Source organism: Triturus cristatus, chromosome 2_1, assembly GCF_964204655.1.
Source record: "Triturus cristatus chromosome 2_1, aTriCri1.1, whole genome shotgun sequence".
NCBI classification, from domain to species: Eukaryota; Metazoa; Chordata; class Amphibia; order Caudata; family Salamandridae; genus Triturus; species Triturus cristatus.
In genome coordinates, this window is record NC_140581.1 from 279,731,409 (window position 1) to 279,757,228 (window position 25,820).

General features: G+C 46.0%; 1 protein-coding gene across 2 annotated transcripts in view; it reads right to left on the minus strand.

Moving 5' to 3' along the window:
• Nucleotides 1–25,820, minus strand: part of NUP155 (nucleoporin 155) — a 711,261-nt gene that overhangs the window by 677,638 nt on the left and 7,803 nt on the right. For both annotated transcript variants that reach the window (XM_085631101.1, XM_085631098.1), the window contains exons 2-3: nucleotides 3,770–3,907; nucleotides 3,073–3,169 (exon numbers count right to left, since the gene is read on the minus strand). In XM_085631101.1, coding sequence (XP_085487227.1) covers nucleotides 3,073–3,169; nucleotides 3,770–3,907 — 235 coding nt within the window. The remainder of the gene's footprint in view (nucleotides 1–3,072; nucleotides 3,170–3,769; nucleotides 3,908–25,820) is intronic.

A 25,820-nucleotide genomic window follows, 5' to 3' on the forward strand; every position in this document is an offset into this window, starting at 1 on the left:
TCTGGCCATGATTAACGGTCGGTTTGATCTCTCTCCCTCTGAAAATTACGCTTGGCAGAGAGGTTTGTAGTAATCATTTATTGATTGCATTTTCATACAATACAGGGCTTTTTATGCTGTTACCAATTCTGAAATTCACCCTCATTCTTGCAGCAATCATTCTCAGCTCTTTATCTCACTGGATTTTTACCCAGTTGTAAAGTGGGAGACTAAGGTCTCTAGTTTTGAATTAAGATCTTGTTCTGATCATGTATATGTTTGGGAATATGTATCACAATAGGCTATATTATCTTGGTTGAGCAATGCATCTAAGGCATTTTCTTCTTCTTTGGATATCGCAACATTTGAAGCATTCATGTGCTTGAACTGGGATAACTTAGCAATGAAACTTAAAAGGTATGCTAAGGCTTCCAAGCACCTGGATATCTCACAGAGTTCTAGCGCTATTAAATGTTCTAAGTTAGAAAGGAAAATTAATAAATCAAACAAAGCTGCAAAGTTATGGTTTGATCTTCAGTCTTCAGTTTTTTCTCATAATATGCGTAAACTCTGGTTCTCAATAGCTAGACATTTGGGAAGAGATCGCATAAAAACTCCTAACCCAGTAGACGAAGATCTTTGGCATTTTCATTTTTGTGCCCTATATGCATCTTCTTCCGATTTAACAAATTTGGGACTTAGTTGTTTAAAAAGAGGCTCTGGAGAACTTGGAGTTTCTTTTGATGAAATTGCCCAAAGCATTTTTTACTTAAATAATAGCCACGCACAGGGACCGGATGGTATACATGCCCACTTTATTAAATCAGTTCCCTTTGAATGAGCAGATATCCTGAAGCCGCTGTTTGATTGTTGCTTAAAGACAGAAACAGTGTCTCAGGTCTTGGCAAGGTAGGAACATCATTCTCCATTATAAAAAAAAGGGGACCGTGATCTCCCTACAAACTATCGCCGTATCACACTTTTAGATGTGACTTGAAAGATATTTGCCAAATGTTAGTTAAATCACTTAGATTCCTTGGTTGAGTATTCTCAGATATTTTCTATTGAGCAGTCAGGCCTTCGGAAAGCGTGCCCCACCATTGACAAAATTCTGTGTTTCTATAGAATTGTCGAAAAGTATGCGAGATTGTATAAAATGAAGTCTATGTGGCATTTGTTGAGTTTAGCAGTGCCTTTGATTCTGCTGATCGTTCCATTCTTTGGCATAAACTTGTAAGACTGGATATACCCTCTAATTTATTGTATCTATTGATCTCCAGTCATTCTGATAATTGGATGAGAATCCCAGTTGATAAGGGCCTTAAAGAAGGTTACATTTTAGCCCCTCTTTTATTTTTCTTATATCTGTCAGACTTTCCCATTATTTTTAAAACAAGAGATTACTGATCCATTAAAGTTTGGATCAAGGGAGGTTTCTATCTTATCATTAGTGAACGATTGAGTATTAGTGTCTCTTACCCCAATTGGCCTACAGAAATAATAGGACATTTTATCTTCTTTGTCTTTTGGCACCATCTTACTTTAAATGATAGTAAAGTTAATGGCTGCCAAAGGCATTAAGTCTCCTTGTTTTTTTTAATTGAAAAAGACTAAAGGTGGTAAAAGAATATACTTATCTAGGCATAAACATCTCAAAGAATTTGTCGTGGGTCCCATGTTATACCTCCCAGGCGGCAAAATCTAATTCTACAGGAATTGGCCTATTAGAGTTTTTTAACGAAGAAGGAGGAGGGATGTTCATTCACTGTTAAAGGTGTATATTAAAGGTGCATATTGCTAGTGTAGTTTCTGTTGCCACAATGGAATCGAAGCACGGTCGCTTACTACGTTTACTTTATCTCCAATATTGAGTCAGTTTTAAGGAAGCGTTATCTTGGTGTAAGCTCTTCCAGCTCTACTGAAATGATTTTAAGGAAGCTTTATCTCGGTGCTAACTCTTCCAGCTCTGCTGAAATTAGTTTTCTTGAGCTGGGCTTGATGGGCATTACCTTCAGAGCCTACTGCCAAATAGGTAGATATTTTAATCAATTAATCAGGAGTCCTGAAAATGCACTGGAAACAGTAATTTTGAGGGAACGTGCTAGGGATGAAAAGATTAACACTTTTGGGACTCTTTATTCCTATTATTTACAGCAGTTGATCTTAAATAATGATGAGGGGTTATTGTGTCAATCTAATAGCGCCTTAAAGTGTCATTTAAAAAAGTATGCTAAAAATCAAAGTTTGCAGCTTGATTTGCAATACTGTTTGGAGATCAAAAGATTACAGCTGGTTTGTATGTTTGTTAGAAGTGGCGAGATGCCATTTTACTTAAAGGCCAACTTATGTCACCTGGTGAGTAGATTTTTTCTGAAATTCAGATTTAACCAGATCTTACTGGCTTTTAACTTGTGGATTAATAAGGAAGGGGTTTCCTGAATTCCAAGCTGCCAACATTGCGGAGCTGTTAAACAGGATTCGAATCATGTATTATTTTGTTTTGTCCTGGCCTTTCTAATCTTCTGTGATTTTAAGGTATTCTGTAGCAATGCATGAAGAAACACTTTACCTTATTGTACACCCTCCTATATTTGTTATCGTTTAATAAGGTTTTATGGGTGCGTTCTTGATATAAATTGATCTATTTGTATTCATTATAATGTATTTTGTTTGCATGTACTAATTTAGTTTTGTATGGTCTAACTCTTCTGTATCTTGAATTTATTTTATTTATTTATTATTGCTTGTGGTGGTTTTTACGTGTACTCTCTGATTGCACTTTAAAGATTAAATAAATAAATACACCAAAAACATCGATCTGTTAAACAAAATTGAGAAAAGGGCGTTCTAGTACTTCTAAAATACGACTACAACTCTACTTTGTGTCATAATGGACTTAACTGTGTTAGTATTTGCATAGCACTATCCTACTCTTTGCTAGGACCAAAGCACTTGTGTGTGGCCAAAATGTATTATTTGTATACAGCCACAGACCATTGGCAAGGTCACTAATTACCAGATAATACATTCTCCAATCAATGGACTTTCACTGCTTCACTTCTGCATAATCACATCTGAATGTACCAAACTTACCCATCTTCATAGTTCCACATAAATATGTCACTGTCTATAGTCAGCCAGGCTCGGCTGATCTCAGGAAACACTCCCATCATACAGTTACACTGCATATCTAAAGTATAGCTGATGTAAGGATCGTGAAGCTTCTAAATATCATCAGCAGTTCAGTAATGATTACACAAAAACAACACATATACATTTCATGTCCCAAAAACATTTTAAAATGCAGAAGGGCTGCAAAACAATCTGCAAGCCACTGGGCAATAGAGGATATTGAACGTTCAAAATTTGAAACATATTTTCAGCCGCTAAGGAAGATTCATAAAGTGATCTATAGTTGACAGGCGAGCTTTTAGTTTTACTGGAAGGCATAAGCAACACTGTGTCATGTGAAACGTAGGAGAGAGCATATTCAGATTGAACACAACCCGGATGATGGTTTGACAAATGCATTCCTAGGGTTGAAAAATTAAGAAGCAAATTATCATGTACAAATCAGATTTGCATGTGGGTCTACTACTAGCCAACACTTTTTCAAATAAAGAATAAACAATTAACATGTGGGGGAATCGTGGCCAGTCACTAGACAGAGATAACACAAGTAGAGGGCACTGTCTCAGAGGCGGAACAAGCCAGTTTCACAGTGAATCATAAACAAACTTCTAGAGAGTTTGCAAGAAGACAATATATATTTTCTTGCGCGCAAGGATACGTCCAAACTGCTCAACCAGTTCCGGGGGTAGAGGAACTCTGCGAATGGCACTGATTTCTGGGAGGTTGGGGATCGTCAGTAAACCTGGTCCTTGCAAAGGATAATCCATATCTGTTAATCCAGAAACGGTTGGACAATCTAAAAGGAAGAAACAAGACATCAATCAGTAAGCATGATCAGGAAAGGCCACCAAAAGTAGCAATTTTGTATTTCAAACTGACAGCTTCCTCACCATGCCTTCTAAAACCTGCCTATTTAATCACAATTCTCATGAGTCCTGGATAACCAAAAATATAAAACAGTGAACATCTACCATTTAGGCAGCAACACTATTGATAAAAATAATAAACAGAGTCGACATAAACAGTGACACAGTTACAAAAAATATGGTTCTGCTTACGAGTAGTTACTCGGGATTCTGGCCTTTACAGTTAGAGCAAAATGTGAGTGAGGGGGAGGGTAGAGTTTCATCGTCTATCATTCTGGGAGGTCATAGGTCTGGCAGATTTTCATCATTCCAAGATTCACAAAATGAGTACTGTTTGAGTTACAGACGCCCGTTCTTTTAGCAATTGAAGAACTCAGTGAGGCTTAAGTGCAGAAGATGCAAGTACAATAAATTCAATGGCTGTGTGATGGATGAGGAGCTAGTACTCTTTACTACTCAAAAATTGTATCAACGGTGTCCGAGTATCGCTGCCAATGCACACTTATAGTATAATCGCAGTCAGCAGTTACAATTTCAACTAGCCCCTTTCATGGTGATCCAGAATGAAGGGTGTCCACCTGACAGCCCCTAATAAGCCTAGACTGGCTGAAAACAGAGAACAATGCCCTAGAGAAAAGAAAACTCAAACAGTCCAGTATATTAATATCAATAGTCCTTCTTTAATATAGTCTCCAGTCATCTGACTTCCAGTATCAAGTTCTGATCCTTTATTGATCCAATTAACATGTTTTAGAACCGTTTTAACCAACATGATTCTTCGAGACAGCATATCACCCACAACTTCTTCAAAGCTAAGAATAGATAGAATCACTATTTACATGCATTCTGCTCAATATCACATAATCCAATATCACCATACATCCACCACCTTGTGATGAACCCATATATAAAAAGGATATTCTAAAAGTGTGGTAAAATTACAATACAAGTAGAAACCCACACAACTGTTTATATAAATACTGTAATGTAATGTAATCGGCTGTTTATAGAGCACGGCTGTCACTCAGAGGAGCATCGTGGCGCTTAGCGGAACCCCAGAGAAGGAGGTAAAAACTGGTTAACTGCTATCGGTAAGAAAGAGGCATCATATCAGAGTTTTGCAGAGAGTGTCTGATGCAGTGAAGATCCAGGTTTTTAGGGCCTTCCTAAAGAGAGACTCGGATGTGTCTGGGGGAGCTGAATAGGAAGTTTATTCCATGCCCATCACCATAAGCGATTTTCCTCCCTTCGAGGCTAATCTAAAAGCTGGCATTTTCAACAGATTGGCATTTGCGGATCTTAGACTTAAAGAGGGAGTGTAGCGCATGAATCTGGTTCGGAGATATTGAGGGCCCAAGGAATGGAATGCCCTGAAAGTAACGATGATGACCTTGAACAGGACGCGATTATGGATTGGCAGCCAGTGGAGTATTTCTAAAGCTGCTGATGCAGATGACTTCCTAGGCCATTTCAGCACTAAACGTGCTGCAGCGTGCTGGACCATTTGAAGCTTGTGTAGGACCGACTTATTGGTACCTGCATAGAGGCGATTACAATAGTCCAGTCTGGACGCGATTAGGGCAACGGTCTGTCTGGCTGAGATGGGAAGCAAATCAAATAATTTCTTTAAGCTTTTTATGATGTGAAAACAGGTGCCGGCAACTGCCAGTAATTGCTGTTTAAAAGAGAGAGTGGCATCAAATTTTATTCCCAGGTTCCTAACCACGTTCACTGTGTTTAGCAGAGGGTGGTATTCGCTGACCACCAGGGCTAGGGAGAGAAAAAAAATTCTTGGCCCTAATGGTAAAATTTCAGTTTTTTTCGGAATTACACTTAAGATGGTTAGAATTCATCCAGCTGAACGTAGCGGTAAGGCAGAGGCGAAGATTTTTTCCGCATGAGTAGTGTTATTGTTCAAGAACAAAATTAGCTGCGTATCATCCGCATATGAGATAGTCTCTATATTAAAGGACGATATCAGTCTAATCAGTGGAGCCACCTAGGCATTGAAAAACACAAAGAAATCAATGCCAGCGTTACATTATCACTCCCTTGTGACACATGCAAATTACCTCTCCATCACCAAGTGTATTGTACATAATAAAGGTTAGTTAAAATTAAACACAAGAGTTAAACCAATGTCTCATACCTCAATGCCTGCAAATATTCCAATAATAATATTAAAGATAAGCAAAATTCACAAAGGTTGAATCCAAGTGCCAAGTCTACCAAAAAAGTGCCAAAACTAAACGTATAATTAAATATCACATACCCGATCACCCATTCAAGATTATAGTCCTTCAAATATAAAAATTATAGACCATAGTTATAGTACATCTAAGAATAACAGTGTGGCTCAATGGTTAGAGCGGCAGACCCTGATGCAGAGGTCTGGCCCGGACCAGGGTTAAATTCTCGCCTTGGCGGGTCTTGGGCTCAATTTCCCCGGACCCGATAATTCTCACCTCGGTGCCTATTCTAATCATGGGTCCCACTCTGCAACTCTGGGCAATAGCTTGCTTAATCTCCAAAACGGCCCCAAAAGCGCTAGGATGACTGGCTTCACCTTAGGGGTGCCCAGGAGTGGGCACTTCACAGGGAAAGGCCAGGAAGGGTTACACAGCGGTATGTGCACAGCGCCTGAGAGACCCTTTCGGGGGTGTGCGGAGCGCTATATAAATGCACTACATTTACACACAATAAAATATGAACAAATACTAATAAAATTAAGCACAAATATTAGCATACCACATTGTATGACTATAATAGCTATACACATGGTGTCCAATCCTAACACAAACACTGTTTAAATGGACACAAACGTCTGAGCACGGTTATTCATTTAAGCATGGCTATAGTACATCATAGCAGAATTAATAATATAAAGTAAATTGGTCTAGGGTAAACAAATTATAAAACCACTGAGATAAATGTGAAGCTAAAATCAAAATGACCTTCATGCTGACCGGAGAGTACTACATAACCTCGTGTGAACGGCTGCTTATTCAGGTGCCATCTTGTCTCCCTTAAATAGCAACTGTAATCGACAACGGACTTATCCCGTCAAGTACAGGCCAATTATGTTATATTAATCCAACTACAATAGTGTCCTCGCATAGTGCATTATTCCATATGGGAGTTATCTTCACTCCAATTTCATTAATCTTAGTATTATTAGAATATTTGCAGATGTTGAGGTATGAGACATTGGTTTAGCACTTGGGTTAAAGTTTAGCTTTTATTATGTACAATACACTTGGTGATGGAGAGGTAATTTGCATGTGTCACAAGGGAGTGATGGAACTCTGGCATGTATTTCTTTGTAATGCATTTTTACAATATTGCTATAAACAGTTGTGAGGGATTCCATTTGGATTGTATTTTTACCACACTTTAAGAATATGCGTTTATATATGGGTACGTCATAATATGGTGAATATATAGATGGTGATATTGAGCAGAAAACATGTAAACAGTGACTATCTTTTTTCAGCCTTGAGGAAGTTGTGGGTAATACTCACCGAAACATATGTTGGCTAAAATGAGGCAATTAATTTGATAAAGGATCAGAATATGATACTGGAAGTTGGAAGACTATACTACATTAAAGAAGGGCTATTGATATTTCCACTGCAATATAACAGTTCTTCAAGCACTCGCGTCTGAGGACTGATACAGTGGAGTGTATCCGATGGGCCTGGGATGGTGTGCATCACCGTGCTAAGTTGCAAGGAATTTATGCCCCATTCATTTCACTGGCACACAACCCTATGTTATCTGTTTTGCAAGATGACGGCGCTGGAGCGAGAGCACATAGGAGAAATCTGCTCATATTTGCGGACCTATACTCTGATGGACCCTTTCTCCTAACCCTCACACTAAATGAACCCCCGCACCCTACTGTACTTGACACATTGCTATTTCACCAGATGCTATTTCACCAGATCCGTGCCACTTGCCGTAAACTACAGGATACATTCCCCCCCAAAAAAAACAACAGTACACGCTCTTCGACTACATGTTGATGAATACTTCCTCCCTCTAGCTAGCCACTTACTTATATATATAAACCATTCAGGACACAGCCCTGATTTGTGTCCCTTTTACCCACAACGATTAGTCTATCGCCACGGCATCTTCCATCACTTACGAACAATTGGCATACTGTTGTGAACAGACTGCGGCTGTCTTGCCCAATTAAAGAATGTGTGCGATGGCAGATTCCTTAGACTACTTTTCGACAGAACGCCAGGGACTGCTTGGAGGTGGCGGACTACTGGAGGCGGTGTGCCACACTCTTCGGCAAATCACCGAGCACCCTGTGATGCGGACACCGCTGGTCTGTCTCCTAGGTTATGTTAAGAACATCCCTTTGGCCATTCGCCAACTCACGGCCATGCTCCTACTGTTGGCAAAGTGCCACCTTGCCATGCACTGGGGAGAAGACCTGCACTAAGGATTGAGCCATAGCGGTTAGAAGTCACCAGGAGCAATTAGCCACCTACTGAGAATTAATGCCGCCAACAACGCGTCCGAAAGACATCTGGAAACCATTATTATTGTATTTATGACAAAGAGACACTGACCTCTGAGAGGTGACCTCTTCCTGCGTGTCATAATTTTGCCCCAAAAGTCATTATTCCCGTCCACTAAGATACTGGATTATGGCTGCAGCTTGTGCTTTAGTGACTACTGGGGTTTGCGATATACTTTGTTTATTTACCTAGACTGAATGCTTCTTTCATTGGTGTATTGCATGCTTTACTATCTTTGACATGAATACTTTAGTATTGGAATGTTCTGCCATCTCTTTACCGTCTCTTTTACCCCTCACCCCTCTTTCCTCCTCCCTCCCTTGTTGACTGCTTTAGGCCTTAGCCTACTTGTTGTGTATCTTAAATGGCAATAAACAAATTAAAACAAGCATTGGCATAGCCAATAGGTCTCGCTTTTGGGACCTTATAAGTATTTAGTTATGCAGCACAATATCCTTGGTGCAACAACATCAACTGTTGCATGGCTAAACACTTATAAGGTCCCAAAGGCGAGACCAATTGGCTATGCCAATGCTTGTTTTCTTTTGTTTTAGGTTTGGGGATGATGTGGACGTTAATCCAAGAAGCAGCAGAGAATTTTATAGGAAACATTTTTATTGTAGCTGGAGCCTCTCAAAGTTCCTGAGCTGCCACAGTGTGGTGTGCATGCTTCACCGAGGACATGATTCGCCCAGAAAAACACACTTGATCAGCCAGGATCCTTGATGGGGGGAAAAACATTCTCAGCTTTCAAGGTCACAATTTTAGCACTAGAGAGTATCTCGTGAAGCATGCTGATAAGGAGCAAATATTGACACATTTTCCTGACATTTGTACGCATCTGTTTCTACTTAAAACCTCCATCGCGCTGGTGAGAAGTGTTTTGCTTTACTCCCCCAAAGAAAATGTAAGTTTTTTTAATGAAAGGGCAAAAAAGTCTAGGCCATATGATAAGAAGCAGTGACACAAGAAACCTCCCTAAAATGTGACAAAATGTGCACGTATACTATAGAACTGTACATTTTTAAAGCACATGTTCATCCCGCTGAAGGAATCCGTTAGCATTGTACCTATGACTGAAGGACAAACACAGAACCCTGAGGTGAACGCTTTGGTCTCCTAACCACCAGGTTTGTAAAAACTGAGGGGGAAGAGCTACATGAAAGAGGAGGCAGGCGGAGGGGGGGGGGGTTGGGGGGGTTTGAGCCAGTGCCAGGCGGGGCACCAAGTAGAGGCGCAGGGAAGTGACTCTGTCTGAGGAGGGCAGGCCAACCCGCTGAGAGGCGGCACCCCCTGAGGAGAGTGCCACTCAACGAGGAGGGAACACAGAGGCCAGAGAGGCGACACCCCCTGAGGCAGGGGGATAGAATGGGCCAGGGTCACAAGAGGGATATATGGAGAGAGCTGCCCTCTGAGGAGGGAGGGGGAAGGGGGAAGGAGGCCAGCCACCTCATGAGAACTGAAGTCCACAGAGACACGCAGGGCCCAACTTTGAGAGACCTGGAGGCGTGCACCGGGGAAGGTGTCCTCAGAGAGGAGGAGGGGACAAGAGACCCCTGCGTGTGAGACAGGGAAGTTGGGGATCAGGGTGGGCCCAACCCGTGCGGAGGCGGGAAGGAGTGTAGAGCCATCTCCTGAGAGGGTGGAGCAGACCCTGGAAGGCAGGGACACAGAGTTGCTGGTACAGACTTCTGGGAGGAAGGTAGGATTGAAGAGTGGCAAGGAGGAAGTGTAAGAGAAGGCATGGGAGCAAGAAATAAAAAAGTGGGAGAGGTGGGGGGAGTGCGCGCGTGCACTAAGCAGCAAAAGGAAATTTCTAAAAAAGCACGTGAGCGGTGCGCACAACGAGGAAGTGTAAGAGAAGGCATGGGAGCAAGAAGTAAACAAGTGGGAGGGGTGGGGGGAGTGCGCGCGCTAAGCAGCAAAAGAAAATTAAAAAAAGTAGACAAGATGAAAAAAGTGAAATCAGGGATGCGCACGCGATGGCAAACATGAAAGTGGTGCGCGCGCAGCAGCGGAAAAAGTGAAAGCTCCAGTGAAAGCTGCCGGCTGCGCATGTGCACGCTCGCGTGAACGCAAGCGCTAGGCAGTGTGGCAGCACTTTGAAAACCCGTACACTAAATGTTTCGGCCAGACGAGCCCATGCGCTGGATCAGGCGAGACCTAAAAATACCAAGAAAAGGACTATTGATGTCAATATACTGGGATGTTTGAATTTGTGTGCTCGAGGGCATTGTTCACTACCCAAAGATATACAGTTTTCTACTAAAATCTTATCTGTCGATTTACCCACATTTGGAGTGTATCGCCCACCTTTTTCGTGTTCATTCCCCGTTCACCTCATTGAATTACAATCTTAAACTCCTGCCTTCATCCACATTTTTTATTCAAGTGATGGACAGGTATGTAAGATAAATTCGATAGTGCCACATTCCTGAGGGAAAGAGAACATCTTTAAAATAACTTGCCTGTTAGTTATACCGCTACTGGGTTCAGATGAGAGCAAAAGTATTATGAGCGACATAAGATGTTTTCAGTCCCTTCACTGCTAATAATCAAATCCCATGAAAGATTTACTTAACTATGTAATATTATGTTACATAAAGTGCATTCATGTAGAAAGCTTCCACCATTTGTATAGTCCTAAAGGTTTTTGGAATCTGGGCACACTTTGTGGTCCTGGGATTCGATTCTCTTTGACCAAAGTCAAAATGGGACACTGATATTGTATTTGGTTCTGCCTCTGAATGCAAGTCATATTAGATAGTTGGTATGAAGGCTGGAGTATCAATATATTAATTAGTGAAATATATCACAAAGCAGCCAGCTACATCGTGTTACGCATCTGTCTGATGCTTTATATACATGAAGGTGTGTGTCATGGATTTGTTTCGTTCTACCAGTGTATTGTTCATTCCTTGGAATCTATGGCTTTATCATCATGCATCAATGTCGATCATCTGGCTTTAATAACATTCTATGTACATGTGGGTGTTGCAGAATCAAAATAACATCATCCTTCATTATGTTTCAAATGTAGACATGTGAGCAAGTATGCACATCTGAGGCGATTCCGGCAAAATAATTATGTATTACAAGGACAATGTTATGCTGCACAAATAGCCTTTGAGGAAATATACAGGACCCTAACAACCCTCAGGTACTACAAATTTATCAACGTCCTCAATTAACCTAACCTGCATGAATAGTTATAAAATCACTTGGTCCTATCTAGGGTAATGTAGGAAAGTAGGATCCGCTTTCATGGTCACCTCCACTTTTTGCTGGTGTCATTATGTTTTACTGACTAGTCTGACTGGGATTCTGCTAATCAGGACCCCAGTCTGTTCTTTCTCCCTAAATTGGACATGGTGAGTGCTTCGGTACCCCTAAGATCGGCTACGTATGTACCCTTGTAAGTCCCTAGTATATGGTACCAAGGGCTCAGGGCACAGGTACACCAGGGGTCCCCCCCCGGGCTGAATCATGTATTATGCCACCCATGGGAGACCAATCAAATTGTGACAATAGGCCTGCATTTGCAGCCTGTGTAAGTTGGTGCTAGCACCACTTACGACAGATATAAGTGTCCTTCTAACTGAGGTCATGGCACCTATAAGTCACCCCTAAGGCAGGCCTTTCAATCCTGAGGGCAGGGTGCTCGGTTATACGCGTGAGGGAGTCCCTGCATGAGCAGGACACCCCTAAAATGAGAGTCCATTCTCCCAGGTTGTCACTGCATCAGTCGTTACGATACACAGTGGCCATGCGTCATTATGCAATGGCTATCTCTAAACTGGTTGGAACGAACCCGTTCGTGTTTTAGAATCATACGGTAACACGGTATGATTTCATGCACTGTAAAGCTCCTCCGGGAGGCCCTCAGTGCTCCGGGTACCAGTCTTCTAGACCCGGACAGCAAACTATGGCTGCTGCCGACCAGAGACACAATTCTGCCCTCCTGCTGCCGAGCCAAGCTCGAGAAGGCAGGACAATAGGTTTCCTGTCACAGGGAGGTATGACCACCTCCCAGACAGGACTTAGTATATTGGGACAGGGTGGGGGCACCTGCCAGTGCCACTAGACTGCTTTGAAGGGCACATTTGGTGCCCTCCTTGCATACTCCAGTTGAAACTAGTTCAGGGAGCCGTTGGCTCCCACTCTGGCGCGAAACTGGACCAAGGACATGGGAGTTTCTTACCCACTGTCCAGCACCTCCTCTGGGAGGGACCCTTGAATCATCCCAACCTTTTCCTTAGGGTACTTAAGGGCTTACCTGTGGGTGGGTCTCTAGATTAGTCGTGGCACAAAAATCAGATCCGAAACCACTTAATCTTTATCCGTCTGGGCACTTAGGACTTCGCATTGGGAAGCAAGACTGCAACAGGAAAGACTCCTGCTGCTCCTAGTCTAGTTTTTCTGCCAATCTTCTGTGTCGTCTGTGCCTGTGCTCCATACAGGTTCTTCTACAGGCCTGCGGACATCCAAGACACTCAAAGGAATCTCCCTTGAAGTGAAGGAGTCACTTCCCTGCATCTGCAGGCACCGCAAGAAAGCTGACCGGTCTGCTGTTCCTGAGCTCCTACGGACTCCGAAAGGATCAGCAACACAGGTGGTGGTGCTTCATCTCCCTCGTGGCCTGCCCTGTCTTCACAGCAGTTTGAAGCCAGGATCCCTCGTCGGACCTGCTGGAGCAGTACCCCTGTGCACCACGCCGACTTGCCGTTGCCAAGGCTTGTCGACGTTCTTCCAGCCTCAAGCATCATCTGCAACCAAGAGCTCCGCCTGCACCGCATCCTCTGCACCGTGAGCCTTCATCCTTTGGTGAGCTGCTCGAGGTCCACTTGCGACTACTGTGCCTTTGGCCGTGGGTCCTCTTGAGGGTCTTCTTTGGCACCAGTGGGCTCCCCAGCTTGCTCGGGCCTGCTCGTGGTGAGTCACTTGGACCTTGCTGGTCCCGACAGTGCACCATTTTCGACAACTACATTGGTTGCCATTGCCAAGGCTTGTTGGTGCTGCTGCCGGACACTGACCCCCTGGCTCTTGACATCCGACGTGGGACAGCTTGTGAACGGCTCCTAGTCTTCCAAAGTGTCGACTGGTCTGCACAGCTGCAACTTCAAGGGCACCGTCAACTCTCATGCATCCCTGACATCGGTGTGCATTCGTCTTCCGTGTCTCCTGATCACTCCTGAGTGGCATAGACTGTCCTCTCTGCTTGCAGGTACCTCTCATCTTAAATCAACCTTTGGATTCCACCAGGCTCTTTCGTCTTTTTCGCCAGCAGCATCTTCACTCAAGTACTCCATTGTGGTCTACGGCTGTTTCCAAAGTAACTTCGCACCTATGCACCTGGCTTACCTGGTGTAGGTATTCTGGTTCCTGGGGTATCCACGGGTGGGGTGACTCTCCAACCTTCCATCTTCTACTGGGTTTCTTCAGGGTCTGCTGGGGAGGGTCCTTCTTTAAAACTGCAACCGCGACTTACCAATTTACTTGTATGAAGCATGCTGTCTTGTTCCCACACTGCACACAACCTCCGTGGGGTTCCTAGATACTCACCTTGGGTGGTACCTTGGGTGGTTCCTTGGGTCGCCGGCACTTCTACGTCTTCTGGGTACAGTCTTGACATGAGTTGTGGTTCACATTCCACTAATTTAGTATATGGCTTGGTCTCTCTTTGGAGACCACTGTATATTTGTGCTACTTAAGTGTTCTATTATCCAAGTATTGTGTGTATTGTGGTTATATCTACGGGCAGGAGACACTGCAATGTGTTAGTGAGTATTTATAATAAATACATATTTTTTATAACTACACTGTGTGGTTCTTTTTCACTTAACCTACACCATAAGATTAAGGACTGGTAAAACAAGCTGCTTTACACTCCTTCAGGACTAAGCCTGAAGGCTGCTCTCCACAGCTACCACTTAGAGAGGTTCGTAAGACCACTAAAATCACCAGTAGGGTTGTCTGAATTAAAACAGGGTGCTACACTTACATAAGTGTGCACCATATAATAAGCCAGCCTCCTACAGGTAGATTGATTGCTTTTGTAGTGATGCACAATTTGTATACAGTGCCAGCAAATGCATTTATGCGTGGCCAATTAGGTCTCTAAAATATCTCTTTCATGGCACTTTATCATTGTTTTTTCTTTACGAAGTATAAAACTGTCCCCAATACTACGCCAAAACCTTTTTTCCTGAAGCAGTATACTAGAAAAAAAGTATAACTAAATATTTCAGTGTGCACTATCTTGAAACAATGGGGCTATGGACTCTATAGCGGAGCTAACAAAATGAACATGTAAAGCAGGGGTACTCACGAACTTTCTCTCGGGGGCCAAATTTACAATGTGGTTTCTGGCTGAGGGCTGCACCGGTGGGGGCGGGGCCAGTGGGGGAGGGGGCGGGGCTAGACCCCAAAAAAAAACTATGACCATGAGGTTGAACACAGGCCCCTGCAGCGGACGTCTTCGTCCACCGAGCCACCAGACCAGGCATTCACACATATCTATCTATCTATCTATCTATCTATCTATCTATCTATCGCTCTGTCTCCCTCCCTCTCTCTCTCTCCCTCCCTCCCTCTGTCTCCCTCTCTCTCTCTCTCCTTCTCTCTATCACTCTCCCTCTCTCCGTCTCCCTCCCTCTCTATCTATCTATCTCTCTCTCCCTCTGTCTCCATCACTGTTTGTCTCCCTTTCTCTCGGTCTCCCTCCCTCTCTGTCTCACTCACTCTGTCTCACTCACTCTGTGTCTCCCTCTCTCTCCCTACCTCCCTCTCCCTCTCTGTCTCCCTCTCACTCCGTCTCCCTCCCTCTGTCTGTCTCGGTCTGTCTCCCTCCCTCTGTCTCCCTCCCTCTGTCTCCCTCTCTCTCTCCCCCTCCCTCCCTCTCTCTCTCTCCCTCCCTCTCTCTCCGTCTCCCTGCCTCTATCTCTCTCTCTCAATCACTGTTTGTCTCCCTTTCTCTCCGTCTCCTCCGAAAAACACAATAATAAGAAACATGGTAGCACCTATTCTCTAAATTTCTCAGGTATGGTTTGGCCTTCCTCCAAATGTCCTGCTGGTTGCCCTGTTGTCGCTTCTTTGTTCAGTTGTCTTCTCTCTCTTTTTTATCTCTGGGTCATTTTATCAGCGTTTTCTTTTTCTGACTTATTTTCTTTTCACCATGTCAGTCTTATTTCTCTTTCATTCACTGTCATTCTTCTCGTTTTTGTCTCACTTTAGTTCTTCTTTTCACGCTCTACTACTCCTTTGCCCTCTCCTGTGTCCTTTCTCTCTTCTCCTTTTAGTCCTGTACCTGTGCTTTTGTTCTCTCTCCCTTTCTCCTATTTTTTCTTTCTTCCCCAGTTTTACCACGTCTTCCCCGGTTTTCTCTAGTCTTCTGTGTCTCATTGCACGGCTGCTCCTCTTACGGTTCTGACACATGGTACAGGGTTATGGCCTTTTCAGAGCACAAAGGCACGCTGTTCCCGTTCTTTTGACCACGTACCTCGATTCAGTCCTAAAAGGCGTCCTTGCGATATTCCCTTACATCTGCCTCTCTACAAACAATTTCTCTCCTGAACTGCACACGATGAGAGGGGAGGCGGGGCGGGGCACAGAGTGGACAGAGCGCACACAGCCGCCACACCCAAGTACTTCACGGGTCTTTTAAAGACCATTCACTTGGTAATGAGGCTTTGTTGTATTTCACCTCTTCTTAGTGCCCCTGCATCTCCACTCAATCAGAGTGGAGATGCGGGGCGCTAAGAAGAGGTGAAGTACAACAAAGCCTCATTAGCAAGTGAATGTTATTTAAAAGAATCGCCCGGCCCCCATAGCTCGCAACCGGCGCCGGCGATATAAAAAACACAAAGGCATAGGTCCGCGGGCCGCCACTATGAGTACCCCTGATGTAGAGGAAATAACCATAGTCAACCAATTTGTTTGATTATACACTGCCATTTTGGTCCTTGGTTATGAGGGATCGATTACATAAAGGGAGGGGTACTTGTGAAGCCTAGGAACTGCAACCTTTCTCAGGACTTGCAGAGTCGTGCATAGGGGCACACATAGCCTAACGTGTACCTGTTTCCAGATCAGGGAGCTCCTCTACTTTTGCCCATTTTTATAAGCACCTTTTCTTAGTTTCTGCTCGTTCACCTCCCCACTCTTTTTTTCCTGTTGTTTTTCCATGACAGCCCTGTGGCGAACAGGAGTTGTCAGATGAAAGATGAAGACACTGAAGGTTAGTAGATTCAGTATATTCAGTAGTAAATAAGTACAAGGGGCTGCCATGAAAACACAGCCAGTCTATCAGCCCAAAGATCCTTTCCCAACCACTACTAACCATCCCTGCACTCCAAACATCAACATTCTCCACTCTGTCGTCGTTACATTACAGAATTGAGAATACAGTAAGGCAGACACACACAGCTTTTTACTTTGCAAAGCAAACAATTGAAATAATCTTTACACCAACCAAAAGAAAAATAATCAAACTCAAACAAAACTTTCATCAAACAGGCTAATTATAAATGAAGATTAAGCAAAAGTCGTAGGTAACAATGGACTTGCATAATAATTTGCAACATATAGAAACAATTAATGAAAATCAAATGACTACATATTTATCTGCAATAAATGGCAATAATCTGGGGCGATCACTTCTGTGAGCCAGCCAGGAAAAACCTACATTACTTCCAATTTGACTGGCTTTCAAACTGGTACCGGCAGACCTGGTGCCTCACAGGAACACTAACTCAGAACCTTTATCCAGGCCTGCCACCTCACCACCCTTTCACCAGCCACCAATGACGCCCATTGACACAAATGGTATTACCATCAACCTTGTCAATGACCACCAGATCACCAAACTACTCCTCCCCTTTCCTGTCGAAGGTACCTTTTTTTTTGCAAACCACAACGCTCACCTTTAAACTCTTGATGATGTACACGGTAGTGTTTGTCATAATCTTCCTTCTATTTAGCGTTAGCTACTTTGGCCTCACACTTGCATCCATTTCTCTCAACGACACTAACTGCTAACCCCGTTTTCATCCAACCCGGGAAAAAATCAGTTCAAAGAATCTTTCCCCTCAAAATCTCAAACAGAGACCTCTGGGTTGAGGAACGAGGGATCCTATGATAGAACCACAGCATGCTACACACAGCTTTGCTCACAATACACCTGTTCAAAACCGCCCAGCGTACACATTGCACCAACACGCAATTCATGCATTCAACTTGACCATTGGCCTGGTGGTGATATAAAGAAGTCTTAAGGTGTTTAATATTCCCAGACCTCTGAATTTTTTGACGTCTTCATTCACAAACTGAACCCCATTGTCTAATACAATAAGCCAGGGGAAAACCTTCACGAACAAAATCATCCTTCAGGAACTTAATGACCTCCTTGGCATTGGGGTCTGCTATGAACCTAACCTCTGGCCATTTAGAATACCAAGAAACCGGTCCCAGGATGCTTGTTTCCGGTCCAGGGAGGATCTGGCTTGGCAGTTCGGGCTGGACTGTTACCATGAGGAACAGAGTCAAGATTGATTTGCATATGGCTGGGTCTGAACTGAGGTGGCGAAGTGAGCTAAAGAACGATGATGGATTCAACCCAGATCTGTGACTAGGGGCGAGTGTCTGAAAAGTTTCAGCACTCCGTCCATCATCTCCTTGAGTTTGCATTAAGAAAAATAGTCTATTAACACTAATGCAAAATGTGCGCATTCCGGTAAAACATTAAAAGTACCCACCCGATCAATTCCCACCTTGTCCCAAGATTTTCGGGACACTTAATGGGCTTTAATGGAGGCTTTCTTACAATCAAAGACTTTTACGATGACACACAAATCACACTCTCTCCAAACAACTGGTCAACCCTTGTCCATAACTGCCCACCAGAATGTTTCTCATTTGCTGACCACAGATGTCCTTCGTGGGCAGACCTAATGATCCTGTGTCCGACCCCAGCAGGTGGTACAAACTTCTCTCCTCTCATATCATCATCATCATTCTGCCCTCCACCGAAAACCTCCTAAGTTTTTTTTTTTATGTAAAATCTTTTTATTGAAATTTTACAATAATCATATAATCAACAAAAAATAATGAGGGGAAAGGGAACATAAAATAAAGGGACACATTAAGTGAAATCACCGCCTTTTGTTTGTGTTGTTGACAAATTAGGAGTTACATTTTACATTGTCACAAACATTGTCCACTTTATGGTATTACTGACAGTCGGGTACATCCACATCTCGTGGCACGTCACATATGGATTACCGTTTCGGCCTTGCAGCCTACATCTGCTGACTAGTTTCATACAATTCACTATAGTACAACATTTAGTGAAGCCACACCTTGGCCAACGGGACTATCCCATATCTTCTCCTACAGCTCTTAGCCAATTGGTAAATGGATTCCATATATTATCCTTGGGGTGTGAGCGGGTCGGCATCAGCTCCCAATAATATGACAATTGGTCTTTTCAGTATGTGATGTCCCACGCCTTCACAGTTGGGGGAGCTGCCTTTTTCCAGTGAATTGCCACCTGTCTTTTGCCAGGAGCAGTAGTAGCGCTGTAAGCTTTCTCACTGTCTTCGGGGTGCTATGTACATAACCCAACAGGGCCACCAATGGGGTTTTTGATATCGTTTGTTTGGTCATGTTCTCTATATGAGACAGTGCTGCTAGCCAGAAGGCGGCTATTGGTCGACATTACCAAGTGAGGTGTATGAAAGTTGCCGGGGGGAATCCACATCTCCAGCAACGTTTGTCAGGGTATAGTCCAATGCGATGTAACTGTGCCGGTGTGCGATAAATACAGAACAAATATTTGAAGTGGATGAGCCTGAGGCGATAATTGGGAGATAGTTGCTCCAGTTGATTACAGCAAAATATCCATTGATGGTCAGTGATGTCTATACCCATTTCTGCCTCCTAAGCAGTGCGTGACTGTGGAAAAGTAATGGGGGACTCTGAGTGATGGTATACAATCGTGTGACCAATTTACGGGCAGAGGTGACTGGGATGATGTGATCCAGTGTGGGCAACGACAGGGGGTCCTCAGGAAATGTACTGTATCTAGCTTTGCAGGCCACTCTAATCTGGTAGTATAAGAGCATTTGTTGCAATGAGAAAAGTTCCGTCAGGGAATAGATCACAATAGGTTATGATTTTGTGTGTTTGCACTCTGATTTTTGCAGCATTGTCCAGTAATGGCGGGATTATTCGGTTCCCCGCTATAGGCAAAAACGTCGCGTACAGTACCGTTTGTTTTGCTCTCTTGGCAAGTCTCTTCCAGGCCCATCTCAGTGTTTCTACGGTGTCAATTGCGCAATTGGGGCATTTGAATTGTTGATAGAGGGCTGTGTGTAGGGGCAGGGGGGCCACTTTATCCATTTCAAAGGCGACATGCGGTTGGAATGGTGTTGGTGCTGCCAGAGTGTTGAAATTGAGTCTGGGTGCAGTAAGCATATAGCTCGAAGTCCGGAGCGCCAAATCCACCCTGTGCAAACGGTAGTGGGGGGATATTCCAAGAGGGGGGGCATGGCTAACGAGCCGATGGCGACAGACTCGCGAGTTCGGAGCTCCGCGCCGGCCCAGCTCATTATCCTGTTTTCATCGCTGCGGCCTCGGAGGCATTTACTTGGCCCTACCGAGACCGGGAGAGCCTGAACCTGTTTTTCGACCAGCCTGAGTACCTAGGGAACCGTGCTGTCCGTGTGGAGCGGACGTGGAGGCGCCGTCCCAGGATCCTCAAGATGGCACCGAATACTGCCCCGGAGTGATTGCTGTGGCGACTGCGGAGTGGGCCCAGCTGATCTCGGCATCTGCTGGCCTGGCCTCTGGAGTGCCGGGAGGGGCTCTGCTGATTTGCTCTGCCTGCGAGGGACGGTTGGGAGGAGTGCTGCCCACTGTGATATCTCCCGGCTTGAGGAAACGCGTCCTGCGGCGGGGCAGGCCGGTGCTTCCCAGTGTCCCTGGAGACTGAATTGGGGTGGCTGCCCCTCCGGCACCAGGGCCTTGCTGCTTTGTGGGACGGCAGAGGGGGCCCTCACCTGGGCTCACAGCCCACAAGGTAATTGTTGCCTGCTGTATCGGCCTGCATCGAGACCGTCGCAATTTTCTGGCTGTTGCGGTGGGCGGCGATCTGCAGGTGGGACCCTGCTGGAGCCTCTGGCCCCATCTCTGGGAGTTGCAGAGAGGGCCTCCGCTGGCAAAAACAGGCTGGTGGCGTTGTGCGGCTGTGTGCCCTGGTACGAGTGAGTACTGCTGCATCTGCTGGGAGTGAACGACCTACGCCTGGAACTGCTACCCCCGGGGCCCTTGGCACTGTCCTGTTCCTGGAGGCCCCGTCTGCAGGGATCCCTGCGAACCCATGGTCTGAAGTGGGGAGTGACTGGGCTCTGTTTGCCACTGTGGAGCCACTGGGTCGTTTGGGGGAGACCTGAGTTTGTCTTCCCGGTGATGGTTCATTACAATACTCGTCGAGAGGGAACTGGGTCACGCACTCTCGCAGCGCATTGTAACTCTGCTCTTGGTTTTGTGTGTGGCGGCGAGACACAGGGGTTGGGACCCACTGTGCCACGTAGACAATACTCATAATCAGGGGGGAAGTTTGAGCGCTGTTCTCCTCCTGGTGTGGGACGCGGCCACTCCCACTTGTTTCAAAGACTGCGTTGGTGGACGTTGCTGTCCCTGAGTGTCTGGTTGGTGACGTTGCACTCCCAGGGCCATGGGGAAAGAGTGGCAAGCAGACAGGGGTTCCCCAGGACCCTGACAACTCAGTATCGGACCGCAGGCGGCAGGATTCCCCTGAGCCCCCAGCGGACACTTTAGTCCAGCAACAGTTGGCCCAGATTTTGCAGGTAATAGCGGACACTAAAGACAACAGGACATTGCAAATGTGGCGGTGGGGCTGGGGCTCCTCCGGGCGGAACATACTAAGCTGGCTGACCGGGTGAAGCAAACGGAGGCCTCCCTGGAGGATATGGTGCCAGTGCAGCAATCCCTCGCTGCTCAGATGGGGGATATCACCCACAGGGTTCAGATGCTGGAAAAGAGAGCTGAGGATGCTATAGGGCGCAATCGCAGAAATAACAGACGGGTGCTGGGTCTGCCGGAGGGAGTGGAAGGTACTAGCATGATCGACTACCTGGAGGGCTGGCTTCGTGACGTGGTGGCACCTGCTGGATTAACAAAGTTCTATACTCTAGAGAGGGCCCACAGGGTCCATGCTCGTCCTCCAGTACCAGGGAGGCCTCCTCGGCCGGTGGTCGCCCGACTGCTTCCCGACTGGGATTTTTTTACTGAAGAAAGCACGCTCCTCCGGGCACTATACAGTGGACAACTGCAAAGTGTCAATCTTCCTTGACTATACACTGAAAGTCCAACGCCGCCGTACGTCTTTCTTGGCGGTTAAGAGGGCTTTGCGCGACGAAGGGCTGCAGTACTCCTTGATTTTTCCGGCGCGACTGCGGATAGCTTTAGATGGCAAGATTCACTTTTCTGATGATCCCAAGGAGGCGTGGGACTGGATTGAATCCTACAAAACTGTCCGCGGACCGGCGGAGCAACGAAACAAACCTACCATGGGGGACCAGCGCCCGCGAAGTTTGCGGCGCACAAGGCGTCGCCGCACTGTCCTGCAGGCGCCTACTGCTTCCCAGATGGAGAGAAAGAGGTCGGCCGCACTGCGGGCGGTGTCGGAGCTCTTACAGGATCATCAACTGTCATCTGGAGCGGACACTGGGTCAGAGAAGGTGTCGGATGGCTCCGCATCTGATGAGTCAAATGCTGACAGTGTTAAATTGCCACATGTTACCCCGGGAACAGCTGATGGTATTATTTGACTGCTCTATTGCCTTAATTCTGCTTCGCTCTTACTCTTCCTCTTATTCTGTTGCTTATCCACTTCATTCACCTGCCAATGTTGCATTGTCATTTCTTGCATTGATGGGTCTGCGTCAGTTGTGGTTTGCCCTCGGATGCGGGGCACTGTGTACTGTTTGGGACATGGCGCTGCTAGGTTAGTGGTACCATAGCGAGGTTATGCCGGTTCACAGCCGCCTCCCCCCTTGATCCTCTGTAGTTACTAGAGGGTACTGTGTGTTTAGCTAGTTTGGATGGGGACTAGTGTTTTAGTGCCTGTTCTGGGGTGGGGGAGTTGGGGGTTTTCTTTTTCTTTGTATTGGGAAGTTCAGGGGCCTCGGCGTGTCACTTTTGGGAGCCCACTTGGGTGCTGTATAACGTTGTATCATGGGGTCACTACTTGAATTGAAATGTTTATCATGGAATGTCAGGGGCATGCATACAATGGTGCGGCACCAAAAGGTACATGCTTACTTAGTGCGCAGAGGGGTTCAAATCGCTTTCCTCCAGGAGACGCACATCACACGCCAACGAGTGTTGATCTGGGTTAGGGCAGGGGTGCCTTTCCAGACGGCGCAACAGCTAGTAGACCCGGAGGGGAGGTATGTAGTGGTTGCGGGTCGCATCAATGGCAGGGATATTGTGCTGTGTAGTATTTATGCCCCAAACACAGAACAGCCTGCCTTTTTTACTCAACTGTTTGGGAAGCTGGTGTCCTATCTGACTGGCTCAGTGATTATGGGTGGGGATTTTAACTCTATCCCTGATATTTCCTTGGATAGATCGCATCCGCCTCTTCCCGATGCACCTATCCATAAGGTCTCTAAGGTCAGAAGAGATTGGCAACTTCGGTGGGGATTGGTCGACACCTGACGGCAACTCCACCCGGGGCAGCGCGATTATTCTTTCTTCTCAGCGCTACACGAGCTCCATGTTAGGCTAGATGCCATACTGTGTTCCCCAGACGTACATGCGGTAGTTAAGCATAGTGAATACCTCACTAGAACATTATCAGATCATAATCCATTACTCTTAAGGTTTCATTGGTCCCAGGCGCGCCCTGTAATCCCAACTTGGTGCTTAAACCCAGAGCTCCTAGAAGATCAGGTCTTTCGGGAGATGGTGGGGGCTGGTATTACCCAATTTTTCCTCAAGAACGAGGGCACGGCGTCCTCGACTGCTGTGGAGTGCTAAGGGGTCACTGTATTGCTAACATGGTGAGGGTGCGTAAGACACTACTGCAAGATATAGAGACTGCGGATCAGCACTTGCGCGCAGCGGAATGCACCCAGCCCGAGCAACTTAGAGGGCAGCAGGATTTGTTGGAGGCAAGGGAGGCGATCGCCGTGCAGGTTGAACAGCTGCGATGTTATGATTATAAAAGATATATAGCACGCGCACACGCAGAACGTGATAAATCCGGTGCGTTGTTGGCTTTGTTAGCCAAACCCGCCCGACGTGGGACGGTCATTTTGGAATTGTGTAGCCCGACGGGGGAACTTTATTATACCCAGCAGGGAATAAATGATCAGTTTCTTGCCTACTATATGGATCTTTATCAGAGTAAGGTGACGCTGAATGATGATGTCCTCTGAGAGTTTTTAGCTATGGCTGACCTCCAGCACCTTGATAGGGCGCAGGCCAGGATATAACTTTGGGAGAAGTTAGGGGAGCGATAAAGGACATGGCGCGGATCAGGCGGGATTCATCCCGACACGAAACACAGCCATCAATGTGAGGTGCCTACTTCACATATTGGAAGCCGATTCCTACCCGACGGCATCCGCTGCCATTTTATCGGTTGACATAGAAAAAGCGTTCAACAGTTTAGAATGGCCCTACTTATTCCAGGTAATGCGTAGTTTTGGCTTGGGCAATATTTTTGTGGCTTGGACGGCATTGTTAAACAAATATTCCACTGCTCGGGTTAAGACGGGTGGCCTGATCTCAGATGCTTGTGAGCCGCGGGACGCGACAGGGATGTCCGCTCTCCCCTCTTCTGGATACCACCGTCGATTTTTAAACAACTTCAATCAATGATCATGGGTTTCCACTGGTCGGCTGGCAGGCGACGGGTGGCGTTGAAAATTCTAATAAGGCCGAAGGCTGATGGTGGCATGGCGGTGCCTGATTTTGAAACATATTTGGCAGCCCAATTACAGTGGCTTACTCAAGCAGTGGCACTGGAATTTAGGGGTCCAGCTGAGCGGGATGGATGGCAGGTTTCAGGACAAGTGCGGTCTTGTATTACAGATGTTTTGGCTTTGCTGGAACAGGAGTCCGCGAAGGGCGCAGATTGCGAGTCCCTATGCCCCGGAATTCCCTTTACTGCTCTCCCGCATGGGGGCAACTGGGCTGCGCTGACTGACTGGGGGTAGAAGGGCCTGTATATGTTAGGGGATTTATAGGAGGATAGCACACTCCTCCACTTCAATGCCTTGCAGGCTAGATATGACCTCCCCGTGTGGGACTTTCTGCTTCACTAGGCTCTGGTCTCGGCCATCCAAAGGCACTGGAGGGAGGGGTTGTCTGAACCACGGACCTCCATGGCTTGTCAGTATGTTGTAATGGCGGCAGGGACCTTTAAAGCAGTTACTTGCCTATATAGGCGTATGACACGCGAGGTGCTGCCTCTGTTGCAGGCACTCCAGCAGAAATGGGAGGAGGACTTAGGCAAAGAGATCCCAGAGAAGGTGTGGGAGGAACTGGTTGAGAGGGCGTGGAAAAGTACTAGAAATGCCCGTTTCCAGTTAGTGCACTTTTTCATACTGCATAGGGCGTACCTCACCCCGGCTAAAATTAACACATACTTTGATACGGACACAGCGCTGTGCCCACGATGCAACACGGAGGGTGCGGATTTCTGTCATATGGTGTGAGACTGTCCCCAACTTGGGACATATTGGGAGGAGGTGGTTTCGCTATTGTGTGACATTACTGAGAGGGAGATAGAACCCGCTATAGGCCCTTGCTTGCTGCACTGGTTTCCCCGCACATCCAAGACCAAGATCACTAGCACATTTTTAGGTCTCGCCTGACCCAGCGCATGCGCTGGTCTGGCGAGACTTATTGAGAGGGCTCCAAAAAGTGCTACCAGGCCAGCCTAAAGCTACAGTGCATGTGCGCGGGCGAGCACGCCGCGCTTGACCGCGATCACTTTCACTTTCGCGGCCGCTTGGCATAGCCAATAGGACTCGCTTTTGGGACCTTATAAGTATTTAGTTATGCAACTGTTGCATGGCTAATCACTTATAAGGTCCCAAAGGCGAGACCTATTGTCTATGCCAATGCTTGTTGGATGTGGGTCTTCTCCTGGCCAAAAGAGACATTACAGCGCATTGGAAGTCGAGGCGGTGCCCCAGTGTTCAGAGGTGGGAGGAGGACATAGGCCCACTGGACGAAGAGGACTGGGTAGAGGCCCTGGCCTCCCCACGGGGGG